Source organism: Misgurnus anguillicaudatus, chromosome 22 (genome assembly GCF_027580225.2).
Source record: "Misgurnus anguillicaudatus chromosome 22, ASM2758022v2, whole genome shotgun sequence".
NCBI lineage: Eukaryota > Metazoa > Chordata > Actinopteri > Cypriniformes > Cobitidae > Misgurnus > Misgurnus anguillicaudatus.
In genome coordinates this window covers 40,140,279-40,155,297 of record NC_073358.2, presented here as the reverse complement: position 1 = coordinate 40,155,297, position 15,019 = coordinate 40,140,279, and the positions used below count along the sequence as shown (strand labels likewise).

Below are 15,019 nucleotides of genomic sequence, written 5' to 3'. Positions count from 1 at the left end.
AACATGCATTCTGTGTCCTGAGGTTTTCTGTGATGTACTGTAGCTCTTCCATATGTAAGAAGTGTATTCTTAGCTTAAAAACAAGACAGGACAGAGTGTGTGAGAGTGGGAAAGTCACTAATGGATGAATGTTTGGGGGCATCTATCTATGTGTGTGTGCGTGTCGAAGAAAGAGAAATTTAGAGTGGGTGTGTAAAGGTATAAAAGCTTTTTGAGACAATGTGTTCATGCAGTTTTAACCTTTGGGCATCTTATGCACACACTATCCTCCTTTAAGGTATACAGTTTTCCCAAGGCAGTATTTAGATTAGGGACAGCAGAATAGGGAATTTTTGGCGTATGTGTTTTAAAACATGAATAAATAAGGAGTAGAAAGCATGTACTCGTACAAATAAAACATGCTGCTATATTTGCTATTATTATACGTGAGTCCTTCCATACACAGAAAGAGGAGGATGAAAGAAGGTTTTAAGCTCCTGAGTAAGTTTTACTCCTAAAATATAATGCAGATGAGTACACAACTATTAAAAAGAAACTACACTAGCGTATATCATGATGATATGCCACTGTGATTTATATTACGCTACTGAATGTTTACATGGTTATTTGCATTTAAATGGCTCTCCAAACAACTTCAAAGAATGCAGGAATTGTTAACAATCTTGCATGCAAACTATATAAAAATGTATCATATTCAAATAGAGTTTTTGGGCAACAGACCTCTATTCAAAATTTGGTACATCAGCATGAGAGTCGTTCCCTCTCAAAGCATAGAGAAAAAAACGCTGAGCTGGGTATTAAATAAAAATATTGCTAAGCACACCTGTGTGTGCATCCTGCAGTAATCCAATGGAATGCAGTGTGCTGATTGGTTGATGCAAAAAGTCAATAAAGGGGTCCAAAGCTGGATACTCATGTAGTCTGTTTCCATCAGAGCGTATAAAACAGAGGATGGGTCTTTATTTAAAGGTTTTTTAGTTTTAACATTGTTTATTCTACATAAGCTAGTTGCTGTCGGCACTGTGGTGCACCTGCTTTCATTGGTCATTATAGGTCACCAGTAAACACATTAGTAATAAAGCCCATCTTAATAATAACCTTATTTCATTTTTTTTTCATTTCAGGGATATGGCAATAGGAACTCTGTATAGTTTGATCTGTATTTCATGATGAAAGTGCCCCCTGGTGGCTTGGCAGTCTAGCAAGGGAATATCGGGAGGTCTATGATGTCTATTTTAAGCATCATTTGTTTGGCATGCTTTCCTCCAAAGGCTAACATAGCTTATTGTATGTTGTATATATATTTTTTGTAATAAAAGCATATGCTAAACTACAGCATGTAAACTATAGATTATAGTGTTACTGCACAGTAGTCTCAACTCAACTTATGAATTATAAAACAAGGAATATTTTTAGTTTTAGGATTGCTGTATTGTAGTTAAACACATTTAACCAGCAGATGGAGACAAAACTGAGATTTACAGTATCGGACTAGTTTACAAGCACAGATCAGCTAAAGTGATGGACGGCTGATTAATTCCTATTTATGATGTAGGTGTATACTGACAAGTATGCGGGGGAAGAAAAGAGAACCAGTGGGTGGAGAAAAACAATGACATTCCCAATTGCTGTCAATCACGAATTGCTCGCATTTATTTTGTTCTCCACCGCTTATGATGGCAAGATGTGCAACGACAGCCTAAACCAGTTTCCATGACAACTGGAGCCTCCTTGACTTTAGAGTGGAGACCACCTGTCAATCAAATAAAAGTATCAGCACCACTAACCGGGTGATGCTGTACAGATCAGAAACTAATGGACAATATGTTGTCTCCTATACGAGTATCAGATAGCATATACATAACGTGTTACAAAAAATGTACCTTAAAACATATATCACTACATTACACCTATAAGTCCACACAGACATGCCTAATGTTTCCCGTCTTTAAAGCAAATAATGGTGAAACAAAGGTCCAGATAAGGTTTTGAACTATCACAAAGTTTAAGCTTTTCTTGCAAAAGATGAATGCAAATGTACATAAAGAAAAACGTCTATAGCAGAATATAAGAACAAAGTTGTTTAATACTTAAAGTATAAACATCAGTGTAAATGGTTGTAAGGGTTTGCGTACAAGAAAACAGGTCAATACATCAAATAACTGATCTGTATGCTCATAAACCAAAGACAGAAATCTACAAAGCTTCAGATGGCATTAAAAAAACTTCACAAACATCCAATACTGATGTCTCTGAGATTTATTTCCAGTTAAGGATCGACTGATTCTTGTGTGTGTTTGATATGCGTTTTAACCCTGTTGTCAAGTGATTACAATAACATTGAGGGTAAAGACTCTCAGTCAAGTTTTGATGAAGACATTTAACATTCTCTGTGTATGCTTTTACTAATGTCTGTAAAAAAGGACATTCATTTCCAATCACACAAATGCAATACCTAAAAAAAGGACAACACAGCACTGATTCATCTGTAGGGATACGCAAAAGTTGATTCATTCTTAAGAACTGAATCTAAGCATTGGCGAAAACAGTAAAAGCATAAATCAGACTTTGGCATTGTGATGGGGGTAAATGATTGTGACTGTAACAAAACAGCAGAGACAATCACATGTCATCATTTAAGGCTTTTCTGATTATTTTGTCTCAAATGACTCAATACACTACTTTCTGATTATCAACTACATGGATGATATTCACTAAAGACTACAGCAAATTTGACTTGACCGTATATGGAGACCACTTTAATATAGGGTTAATACTTGTAGTAAGCAGTGTACCTTCAACCAATCCCATACACTCTAAAAAATGGGTCAAAAACTCAAAACCCATTGAGTTGTAATTTTAACTTATGCTGGGTTGTTTTAACCCATTGATAGATCAAATATAAACACAGTGTCTGGGTTTGTCCTTTTGGAGCCAACGCTGGGTTGACAATAACCCAGCATTTTTTAAAGAGTGTACTGTTTGGCAGCAAGTGACAGCACTTTATAAGTCATTCCTTTTTAAAGATGAATTGCAAAACGCTTTGTTTCTCTACCATTATGTTTATAGCATAGTGATTCACAAATAAGGTAGTCTTCAGCAAATAGTGTGTACACAAGTATATCAAGGTTTTGACATTTAAAAAAAAATTATGAAGACTTTCCTCTGAATGTAGTGTCTTGTCTATGGTGAGAAAAACTAGTGATAAGCTAGCTGAACAATGCTTAAAGGAATAGTCAATTTTCTTAAAAGAAAAATCCAGACAATTCACTCACCACCATGTCATCCAAAATGCCGATGTCCCCCCCTGCTCAGTCGAGAAGAAACTATGTTTTTTGAGGAAAACATTGCAGAATCCTCCTCACTCTAATGGACTCCAATGGACACCAACACTTAACACGTAACAGTTTTTTTCAACGGAGTCTCAAAGGACTACAAACGATCCCAAACGAGGCACAAGGGTCCCATCCAGCAAAACGGCCGTCATTTTTGACAAGAAAAACAAAAAAATATGCACTTTTAAACCACAACTTTTCGTAAGTCCGGTCCAGCGCGACCTAACGTAAATGCATAGTGACGTGGGGAGGTCACGTGTTACATATATAAAACACACATTTGTGGACCGTTGTAAACAATAAACTGACACAAAGACATTAATTAGTATCATTCCACATACAACAACGTCGGAACGGTCCTCTTTCAACACACTTGTAAACACTGGGGCGGAGTTTAGCGTTCGTCTTCTGTGACCTCTTGACGTCATGACGTATTGCGTGAGGTCACGCTGACGCTTTCAGGACCAGAGGAATATGAGAAGTTGTAGTTTAAAAGTGCACATTCTCCATTTTTCCTGTCAAAAATGACAATCGTCTTGCCAGACAAGACCCCTATGCCCCGTCTGGGATCGCCCAGAGTCCTTTGATACTCCGTTGAAAAAAACTGTTACGTGTTGAGTTAAGTGTTAAGTGTTGGTTTCCATTAAAGTCCATAAAAATTATAAAAATCCTGCAATGTTTTCCTCAAAAACAATATTTCGTCTGGACTGAACAAAGAAAGACGTCAACATTCTGGATGACATGGTGGTGAGCAAACCATCTGGATTTTTCCCCCAAGAAAATGGACTATTCCTTTAAAACATTTCAATATGTAAACATTGAAAGCTTGAAATGTACAATACGGTATCATTTGCAAAAATGTGGTGTATTTAAAGGGTTTGTTCATCAAACAAAATATGATATTTTAACAGGGTCACCAGATATGCTGTTTTGATCTTTGCTCTTTTGATCTTTGCTCTTTTGATGTGCTAATACATTTTTACAATTTTTAGCCCAAAATATGTCAATTATAGGATTGTTGTCACGTTGCAAATACAATTAAAACCTATTCGAAACATCTTGGATTAATTTTGGATGGCAATACCTGGCAACATTTATGCAAAGCAATATGGCATCTGTATATGGACAGCACCAACTGAGTAATGCTGCAACACACAAGATACGAATACAAATCCTCCTAAAGTCACAGAAACTAGAACGCATCTCAAAAACTACACAGTACATCACAAAATAATACAATAGCTTATCCGGCAGTAACAGCAACTATAGTGAAAGTGTATGTGTGATACAATTCAAGCGTGTCAGTAAACATCCAGCATCGTCTTTGGTGACGAGACGTATCTATCTGTATTATTTTAGTTTATAATGAGCAGGAGAGTTTTTTTTGTGGAGCTTATTGTTTAGGCGGTGCAGTGGCAAAGCCCCCGTCAAGCTCCGCCCTCCTGTTTTTCACTGTAATTTCTCTCTGCTCTGTTGATTGGTCCGATCGAGGATGCGGCACACCCAGAGTGACCCCAACAGGTCGATTCTTCCAATGCGCGCCTGCAGGAGGGTAACTGCAGGGGTAAAGCGCATCCCCTCCACCAAATAAAATCTCCCCCTCGCCTTCCACTCGAGTGACACCATCAAGGCGGCAGTTGTTTTGTAGGGGGAGATGTGAAGGTCTGAGAGCCGATTGGCTCACATGCGGCAACTTCGAGTTAGGGTGCTGGGAGGAGCTGTTGCCCCAACCGTAAGCCCGCCTCCAACCGTCCCCAGTAACTCTGCAGGGTTGTCGTGGTAATGCCATGTCATTGCAGTCCGCAGTCCTGTGCTTTAAAAATGAAGTTCCCTTTGAGTCATAAGTAGTTGCGGTTGTGTAAATCTCACTAGTTTGAAATTCCAGACTGTCTGTGTCAAGAGAGCGGCTACGCCGATTTAGTGCTAACGGAGCAGGGACCGGTGGACAAGGCCGACCCAAACTGAGATGCCGTGGAAGGCTTGCAATGCCCCATGCATTACTGAGCAACAGACTCTGTTCGTAGGCATCAAAAGTACGTTGGTCACACTCCGCAAAGGCATCCTGCTGCAAATAACAGCCATCGTCCTCAAAAGGCTCGTAAGGGGACGCCAACACCTCCTCTTCCTCAACAAGCTCGGTCTGGTGCTCACATTCACCCTCGTTCTCCATGTCGACCACATCGAATGTGACAATTGCAGGCAGGGCACTCAGACTCGGGCCGAAAGGAGAACTCGACTCGGAGCCGTCAAGACTCTCGGTTGAGTTACAGTAAAGCCGGGAGTTCTTAGTAAAATCTACCAGCGCTTGGGAAAAACAGACCATCAGCTCTTCCTGAGTCTGGCTGTGGCCTCTGGTGGGTACTGAAAAACGTTGATCCTCAGGTTGATGCTCGTTGTATACTGCTGACTGCTGCGATCTGGGTGTATCTGGGACACGTGGGCTAAACCCTGAATCCTGTATTTGACCCCTGTTGACAGGTTTGTCTTTTAAAGCCTGGGATCTCTGTGGTGACTGGGGATAACGCTGACTAATAACTTCTGCGGACGTCTTAAAATTGGCTTCAGTAAGGCTTGAATCATCGTAGAAGCAGTCAGTATGAAACAGAAGCTGATCTTTAGATGGGCTTCTGAGATTTTGAAGCTCACAGCACAGAAGGGCATGCTGGATCTTGCTCAGCCGCTCCTCCTCCGTCTCCATGGAGCCTGTCTCTGGGGCAGTGGATGCCAAGGCATAAACAGGGTTTGTTGGACTCTTATCGCCAACAAATGGATGGCCATCCTTGGTTGGAAGACCAGGACTCAGCAAGTGATCATCAGGTTCAAAAAGTTCATAAAGGGCATCGCCACTGTAGCTGTCCCTTGGAAGCCTTTCCTGGTGTGGACGTTCCCTATTCTCGTCCTCCATTCCTGGCGTGGTGGAGTCGTAGTATCCTTCATCGCTGTTGGGCACAGATTCTTGCCGATCGCTCTGTGGGCTTAAAAGTTCAGCAGGGGTAAGGGCTGTTTCCGTGACTCCCAGTGTGCTGCTGTTGGAATGTGCAAGTATAGAGCTGATTTGCTGATCAGGAGTGAGTGAAAGGCTATCCGAGCCTCGGTCTGAGGGTAGGTAGCAGACTTCATTACTAGTTTCAGATTCCCATAAGCTCTGCAGGTAATCAGTGTCTACCTCATCAGGTGTTGCCATCTCTTCCCCTCCTCCTTGATATGTGACAAAACAGGAGCTCCTTTTTCCTGCATTTCGGCTGCCTCTTTCAGCAGACGCCGAACTTTCTGCGACACTGTCATCGTCCTGGTCTGCAATGATGTCTCCACAACCTGTCAGCGAATCAAAGCTCTTCAATGATGAAACGTCCCCAAACATCATGTTCACACTGTCAGATGTGCAGGATACAGCAGGAAGCTCTCCATCGTTTATGTCAATATTTTGCTCAGCCAATCGATCCAGTTCAGACTCTGCAGACAAGGGCTGATGATATGTAGTCAACCCTTCCTGTCTCTTATTTTGGTTCTCTTCTCCATTCTCCTCTTCTTCTCCTCTCGTCCTCTTATCAGTCTCTATCCTGCTTCTCTGTTTCTCAGGCACTAGCGATGGATCTTTTGTACATTCATGGGCAGCCAATGGCTGTTCACATTTACGGTCTACGGTTTGATTAGGCACATCTGGCACCAACTCTTCGCCCTGACTATCGCCATGGTTATCGCTACGGTCACTGATGCTTGACAGGTTACCAGGCACTGTTTGGGCACGAAGGCTCGAGGACATTTCAAGTGTCTCGCGTTTCTCCAGTTCAACATTTTTGTTTTTCCTGTGTCTTCGTATGCTGCTAAACAGACCACGAAGACCCCTCCGCTGTCTTGGTAGTGACTGAAACTTCCCATGGTCCTCTGGTGTTTTCTGAGTGTCACAAGGGCTGCAGAACTCAAAGTCTCCTGAAGCTGCTTCACTGCTGCCTTTGCCCAAATCTTCCCAGCATGCTCTGCTTACCCCATCATATGTTTGGCTCTTTGTTACCCCTGATTTAGATGACCCCTTGCTTTGATTTTTGCCACGGCCACCAAAAAAGCTCGGAAGAACACAAATGCTCTTCCGACCACCAAAAAACTTGAAAGCGGACCTCCGTGTTTTTACAGAGGGGGGTGACTGAGGTTGTGGAGGATCATGGGTAGCAGAGATTGATTGTTGCCCTCCTGTTGCACCAACAGCATCACTTCCTCTGGTCTCCATGGTGTCACGGATGACTGTAGCTAATGCAGCATGCTTGTGGCAAGTAAGCCACCCTGTGCGACAGGCTGGAAGGTTCGGGGACTGTGTTTATCAGGCATGTTATATCTGTATAAGAAACAGAAATTAGGACACACCATTAGGAACTATGAAAATTAACTTATATTTGCATACTTCAGGAATTTCTCTTCACTATCAAGTCAGGAAGGTACTAGTACATTCTCTTCACTATCAAGTCAGGAAGGTACTAGTACAAAGGACACATAATAGACATAATTTTAATAGATGAGTGACATTGAATATCGACATTATTTTTAGAGATGCTCCGATAAGCATTTTTGGGGCCGATCACCGATTACCGATCACCAAAATCATGATCGCCGATCAGTGCCGATCACAGAATGGCAGTGGAATGGGAATATTTTATCTATAATCTAGCAGAGTTTGCACCATTTGCAGAAATGAAACTAACTATAAATTCGGTATATTATTGTTTATACGCATTCGTATGAAATACAACAGTTCTTCACTGATAAGCAGAGAGTAATTTTATTGAGAGATGAATTAGGATACTGCAGCTTTAAGACGTGAGGGAGACTGTTCTCTTCACGTGCACTGATGACCGGCTGCTGTGTATGCGTGCAGCGGGTGTCCGCAAACAAGAGCAGCTTTGAGGAAAATGGAAGTTTATACCTTCAAAACTTTAAAACGAATGCAAGTAATAAACTTTCGGCATGAGGATGCAATTGTCTGCAATAGATATGTGTAGTATACGCTGTTTGATAGGGATGTGAAGACGCATCGCGCTGAGGAACGGAGCGCATCGTCATAGAAAATACGCATATCTCTGTAAAGGCAGAGAGAGAAATCCAAATCTGCACGTCACACATGAGCAACGGTTTACAAAATGCTCGCACTGTGTAAAATGGTCTCTAATTGCAGCCGCACCAGAAACGCTATGATGACAAAAGTAAACAGAAAGATTGGCTCATGAGATCGGCAAATTTAGCGAGTGCCGATTGCGTCATTTAATGCCGTTATCGGTCGATTACGATCGGCGGCCGATCGATTGGAGCATCCCTAATTATTTCACAGGTTTGTAACACAAAATCCACAATCTTAAATTATGTGATGGTACAGTTTATGTTATGGTACAAGTCATCAGATCAAATTACACCAACACTAAAAAAATAAATAGTCTAGCATTAAAATCATAGCCGACACCTTTTCAAATTATATTGCATCAAGCCAAAATAAACAAATACTCTAATAAATCATCTCAAAACACAATAAGCTCTAAGGATATCTGTATTAGTATTTGTTAAATTTAATCTTAAAAGCATTAAGGGGGATTGACTGACATGAAATAAAGTAAATAAAGAAAAAAATTTCAGTGTGGGCAAAACTATTGCAGTTTTGTATTTTTCTTACTACTTTGTGCGCACTTTTTTTGTACTTATGTAAATTTGTAACAATTAATGTTCAATGCATTTCCAACTCCCATTATTTGCATTTACTCTTTTTCGCATAAGTCAAAAACCGCCTCAAGCGAGCGTAAAAACTTTTTTGCGAATTAAGGGATTTTATTCGAATTTTGGCGTTACGATCACTCGATACTTCAAAATGCACATAAAATCAATGTGATGGAAACCCAGCTAGTGACCATTGGTAACCGGATGGGTCGTGAAGAACAACGCAATAAAGTTGAAAAACTTTTGAAACTTTTCGAAACTGACTACCAATGGGATTAAAGCGTGAAGTTTACGCCATCCGTCTTTCGTCAGTTACTGCAGTGGATAGTTACTCATTTGTATATAATTGTTACTAGGACAACAAGAATTAGGAACGCCTCCTAACGACCTTATTGAAACAGATGGGCGACACACAGAAACAAAGCCACTGGTAGTGTGCATGCAGCATAACTCCTAAACCATAAACATAATTTTGCCTTTTTCTTTACATCTACAGATACAAAACGATGACAAGACCACAAACTCATGACAGGGATGAATTTTGTACAGTAACTCACATTATTTTAAACCAGTGTTTTTTAAACAGGGGACTGGGGCCCACTAGAGGGCCTCGTGATGACTCGTGATAATTGGGAAAAACAAGCATTAAAATTAACTAAAACAACAACAACAAAATCCAGGTATTTCTTAGTGTTTGTATATTTTGCAACAAATGTGCATCTCTAGAGTATTTAATTTTGTTGAAATTGTAAGCAAGGGCTTAAAATATTGTCGAGGACAAAAGGGGGACCTGAAGACAAAACGGTTAAGATCCACTGGATCTAAAATGAAGATCAAATCAAAACAAAACAAAAGCTGACTGAACCCAACGGGCCTCAATACTTACTGCCCTTACCACATAAACAAAGAAAAGGCGGACACATGTCATGCGTTTAAAATGAACTACAAGCCGTAGACAAACTGCACCCAAAACTGTATATAAAAACAATTCAAGTAAACACTACAAAAAACTTGTATCAACAGATTGCACACAGTGTCCCCAGCTGGACACCATCTCTGGCGCGCGTTAGCCCAGACGCTAACCAGCTGTCCAGCTTGCTATCGCTTTACGCATACTCAAATACCTACAACAGCGGTTTACTCTGTGCCATTGTTTTACGCACACTCTTAGAAAATAAGCAAATAATACAGGTAAGATGCTTACGTGAGGTGACGCGACTTATTTTTGCATCTTTTATGTCCGCACGTGCAGTGATCCGCTTTCTCCTGACGCAGCGCTGCAGGAGCTCGCGACTGATTCACTTTGTTCACAGAACGCTGGATCGACTGTCGACTTTCCGCTCCAAGTGCATTTCGGGAAGCGTAGTACCGTAGTGTTTGGATTGTGTCAGTTATTTCTATAAAGTAATACTATACAATTAATTCAGTTTGCTATCCATTACGAAAATTAACCATGGTTTTACTAATAGTTATCAATACACCAAAAAAACAACAACAACATGGTGACTACAATTTAACCACAAAAAAACATGGTTAATTTTTGTAAGGGATATTTTAATACTTTTTCATAAAGAAGTAAATAAACTCCCTCGATGTAGTCATTTGTTGTACAGTAGAAGCCAAAACTGACTAACTTTGGAAGTTGACGTATTTGGTATTTATTAAAAATATATTATTAAAGATATATTAAAGATTTTGTATGCATGTTGCATAGCTTAGTGTAAACTGAAACTCAGCTTTCTGAAGGATTTAAAGGGATAGTTCACCCAAAAATAAAAATTCTGTCATCATTTACTCACCCTCATGTTGTTACAAACCTGTATAAATTTCTTTGTTCTGATGAACACAAAAGAAGATATTTTGAGAAATGTTTGTAACCAAACCATTCGTGGACCCCATTTACTTCCATAGTATTCTTTTTTCCTACGAATACCATAGTATTCGTTTTTACTACAAGAGAGGATCATTAAAGTATTGATAACTGATTAAACCGATTAAACAGTAGTTAGTTCATGGTTTATTTCCCGTGAGCTTTTTGTTTTTCTGTGCATTTTTTATATATTGTAATAAATATATAAAATGTATAAAATTTCATTTAATACTTCATTATATACTAAAGTAAAATTAATTAAAAATCTTAAAAGAGTATACTTAAGTACATTAAAAATGTAGTACTTTCTTAAGTATTAAATGTAAAAAAAACAACTTGAAGTACAATACAATACAGTACAATATTATGCAACATAATGTAGCGAAGTAAAAATTCACCAAAGTAAAAAACGTTCCTAAATTACAGATACTCGAGTAGTGAGTACAATTTTTTACGCCACTTTACACCTCTGTCTTAAACCTAATACGCTGTCATTTCCTTTGTTTTGTTACAATATTTGTTAACAAATAGTTAAATGCATTAGCTAACATGAACATTCATTAATCTTATTTCATGTTAATTTCCACATTTACTAATGCATTTATGAAATCAAGCTTATAGGATCTGTTAATATTAATTATGCCACATGCTTTGGTTAAGAAATCTTCCACGTGTTGAGTATTTTTCTGTAAAACGCAAACATAACTTGTCAAATGTCTTGAAATAACCATCAGAGCAATGTTTGTGGTAACCGTATATGCAGAATAATTGACTCCGGTCATCTAAATTATTTAAAAAAATGCACATCCACAGTGTAACGGCACCGCTTCTTGGGTGTGCATTATTTTCGAATAATTCAACGTCTAGTCGTCAATTATTCCTTACATATTGTAGAAATATGCCCTCTGTTAATCACTTTTGGCCAGTAATGTATACCTTACATTAGCCTATAAATGAAAACAATAAGGGATAAACATTATAGTGTTCTGCTGTTTGATTTTATGACCAAAAAAACCTGCATAGGCATGTATAAACTGATGTTTTGCAATAGTCAAATGGTTATGCTTTTATTTCATATATACTTCAATTTGTGTGCAAAAACTTTTTGAAAATATGTTTTTTTTTAAGAACTTTCATAACTTTATGGTTATATTAAAGCTGCTCGAGAGACTTATAGACACAAATACATTACAACAGAGATTTCATACGATATTAAGATTTTAATGTTACATCCTTTATCATGCTAATACTATTTTACAAAACACTTCTGGTTATTGCATGATGTTATAAAAGGCCTCTATTGATCACACTGACTTACAAGAAACCATCTAAAAACAATTTACAACTGTTTTATTTAGTATGAGAATTAAATCTCAAAAACAATGCATAGTTTCAGAACATTAATTACAACAACACTTCTGGCAATGTTCTATATTACACACTTTGTGTAATTTAAATCACATTCAAGCAAATTAACGTAAAATGTTTTTTTCCACAGAGGTAAACTGGGCTTGACAGCATAGTATATCGGTCTTTGATATATTGCATACACGTGAGTTCACATCTGTCTAACTGTACTGTTGTATGCAGGTCTCATCATGGGTCTGTAAGTCTGTCTGAATCCATATAGAAGTGTGCGTTTGAGCCCGTCCTTTGATATAGGCACAGTTGAGTATGCACCATCAGTCAACCAATGCACTATACATAGGCTTGTGTTTAAGATAGCTGATGAGCCTGGGTGGAATATCCAGCGTATCTATAAACTGCATCCTGTTCACTTGTTTCAGATGTCTACGGATGATCAGCCTACACTGAGATGCCAAAGGCTTCGGACACCCTGTGAGACAAAAAAAGGCAAAATAATTCTGTTAAAAGGTTTATAATATTAACATCCTCCCTAAAAAAAACCCTCTCTCCTTACCTCGTTCTTTTAGTAGCAGCTCGACAGCTTCATTCTGTTTGGTGCTCTTCTCTATAATGAGGGTGGGCAGGTAGACATTGGCCCCAAAGTCAATAAGCAGTTGGATGTATTCGACTCCACAGCCGTGTCTCAAACACAATTCCAGCACCGTCTTCTGCTGCGTGGCTTTGCCGATGACTTTTTCATCCGGGCTGTTATAGTTCGGCTCTGCTCCGTACAACAGCAACATTTTAAAACAATCCAAGTGTCCATATATTGCAGACATGTAAAGCGGCCCGCTGCACACAGCAACCCCCGATGCCCACAGCGTCACGTTTGATCTGGCGTTGACCTCTGCTCCATGCCGAAGCAGCTGCTGGAGGATCTCTGGGTCGCCCTCCCGGGCGGCGGTGAGCACAGGTGAGCTGTTGTTCAAGTGACTTCCATTAGGGTTAGCCCCAGCGCGAAGCAGGGCAAGCACACAACTCAAATACCGCCCGCACACAGCGGTAAAAAGAGGTGTCTGGGCCTTCACATCCAGGCGATCCACCTCTGCTCCATGGGCCAGGAGCACCTGCAGGCACTTTAGGTGACCTGCGAGGGAAAACAGCTGCATTGCTGTGCTGATGATACTGGTGACGTCAGAGGGTGTGTGCAAGGGTGTCGCTCATACCTTTGGATGCAGCCATGCGTAAAGGGGTAACTGGGATGCCCCAGCCACTCTGCTGATTGATGCACTTCCTGTAGCGTTCTTGTGACAGCAGCTCGGCCAATAGGAAGCTGTCATTATCTGCCACCGCTCGGTTCAGCCCCAGACTCTCAGAAGCTGATTCATCCTCTTCCACCGGCCGCAGCTGGAGCATAGAGGAAAACTGCAGGGAAGGGAAAGATGATTGTGCATGGATTTTTGTTGTAATGAGTTCTTCCCAAATATATGAGTGTATTTAATACACATACAGAACAAGCAACAAGCTGTGTATTAAAACAGTTAACTTCCTACCTAAAGAAAGACTCCTGCTATGTCTCAAAAAGTTGTCTGGGCAGGTAGTCAACTAGGATTTGAACCACATTTCTGTAAACTGTCAGTTAACATTTGCTAAACATCAAAAGCATGCACAGGACAGCCCACAGTACAAAAATAATGTAGTATAATGCATTTACTGTAGTAAAATGTAGTTTTCTAGACACTATAATGCATATAATAAAAATGTAAATATTCTACTGTATTTACTACAGTTTATTAATTCACTATACTGTAGTACACGTTAGAAAAGTGTGGTAGTTCCTACAGTACATACTACAATTTATTAGTAAACACTACTTTAATTATTATATTTTTTTTATTGAGACCTGTTTCTATTACAGCAATTAATTCATTTTAAACAAGACACTTAAAGGATTTCATATCTCACTTTTACTTTCATCAGGAACGTATTATTTAGCTTTTGAACACCGCTAGCATACACGGCTAGTTAACTTAGCTGACTGGCAAAACAGTTCAAAATCACAAAAAATTCAGTAAAAAAACAACATTTTTAAAGGCATTTACAAGGGAATAAAGTAAGCAGACAGTAAAAATGATCGCATATGTACATAACAGTATTCTAGCTCATGTACATCTAGCTCTTAGCGGTTGGTAATGTTTGTAAATAAAGCAGTTTAGAATCGCAGACTTATTTTTATCACTATGCTGTCAAACAAGCACACATTTAACGGCAAAAACAAACGTGTAACATCAGTGTAAGATAAAGATATTTAAAGCTTGTCAAGGACACTTACCTTACTGTAAAAATAAGCCCCAACAGAAGCCAGCAGCAATAATAAGCAAATGATGTTCCGCGAGTTTCCAAAGGGGGCGCTGTGGGCGCTCGCACCACCACACACGACACTTGTGTTTATAAAAAACCTGTTAGTTTACATTGAGTTTAAAGGGATAGTTCACCCAAAAATGAAAATTTGTCTTCATTTACTCACTCTTATGTTGTTAGAATAGAAATGTATACATTTCTTTGTTCTGATGAACACGAAGGAAGATATTTTAAAGAATGTTTGTAACCAAACCGATGGGAAGCCCCAATAACTTCCATTGTAGGAATAAAGAATAGGCCTACTACTATGGAAGTCAAAGGGGCGCCTGATTGGTTTGGTTACAAACATTTCTCAATCTTATATACAGTACAGGCCAAAAGTTTGGACACACTGCCTCGTTCTTTATTTATA

General features: G+C 39.4%; 3 protein-coding genes across 5 annotated transcripts in view; all 3 read right to left on the bottom strand.

Annotated features, from left to right (window-relative positions):
• arhgef9a (Cdc42 guanine nucleotide exchange factor (GEF) 9a) overlaps positions 1-10,341 on the bottom strand; it is a 52,911-nt gene extending 42,570 nt beyond the window's left edge. The window contains exon 1 of the mRNA XM_055198834.2: positions 10,234-10,341. The gene's annotated coding sequence lies outside the window, so the exon portion shown is untranslated. The remainder of the gene's footprint in view (positions 1-10,233) is intronic.
• On the bottom strand, positions 4,111-10,370 carry amer1 (APC membrane recruitment protein 1). Its single transcript, XM_055198829.2, has 2 exons — positions 10,234-10,370; positions 4,111-7,665 (listed from the first exon to the last, which is right to left on the bottom strand). Exon 2 carries the CDS (start codon positions 7,558-7,560, stop codon positions 4,729-4,731), a length of 2,832 nt encoding a protein of 943 aa, XP_055054804.2. The 5' UTR covers positions 7,561-7,665; positions 10,234-10,370; the 3' UTR covers positions 4,111-4,728.
• Positions 10,371-12,099: 1,729 nt separating this feature from the next.
• Positions 12,100-14,720, bottom strand: asb12a (ankyrin repeat and SOCS box-containing 12a). 3 transcript variants are annotated; one of them, XM_055198836.2, is made up of 5 exons: positions 14,579-14,673; positions 13,800-13,851; positions 13,473-13,671; positions 12,821-13,393; positions 12,100-12,736 (listed from the first exon to the last, which is right to left on the bottom strand). In XM_055198836.2, the coding sequence occupies exons 3-5, from the start codon at positions 13,660-13,662 to the stop codon at positions 12,582-12,584; spliced, it is 918 nt and encodes a 305-aa protein (XP_055054811.2). In that variant the 5' UTR covers positions 13,663-13,671; positions 13,800-13,851; positions 14,579-14,673; the 3' UTR covers positions 12,100-12,581. The 3 variants fall into 3 exon arrangements, with proteins under 3 accessions (XP_055054811.2, XP_055054813.2, XP_073716956.1); XM_055198838.2 differs by lacking the exon at positions 13,800-13,851 and having other exon boundaries at positions 14,579-14,720; XM_073860855.1 differs by lacking the exon at positions 14,579-14,673 and having other exon boundaries at positions 13,800-13,878.
• Positions 14,721-15,019: the final 299 nt, after the last annotated feature.

Bases quoted from the DNA above. Each gene is read 5' to 3' on its own strand.
- amer1 (XM_055198829.2), bottom strand. From the start codon at position 7,560: ATGGAGACCAGAGGAAGTGATGCTGTTGGTGCAACAGGAGGGCAACAA.
- asb12a (XM_055198838.2), bottom strand. From the start codon at position 13,662: ATGCTCCAGCTGCGGCCGGTGGAAGAGGATGAATCAGCTTCTGAGAGT. The intron at 13,394-13,472 runs GTATGAGCGACA...TTTCCCTCGCAG, and splicing joins ACGCATGGCTGCATCCAAAG to GTCACCTAAAGTGCCTGCAG. The intron at 12,737-12,820 runs GTAAGGAGAGAG...TTTGTCTCACAG, and splicing joins GCTGCTACTAAAAGAACGAG to GGTGTCCGAAGCCTTTGGCA.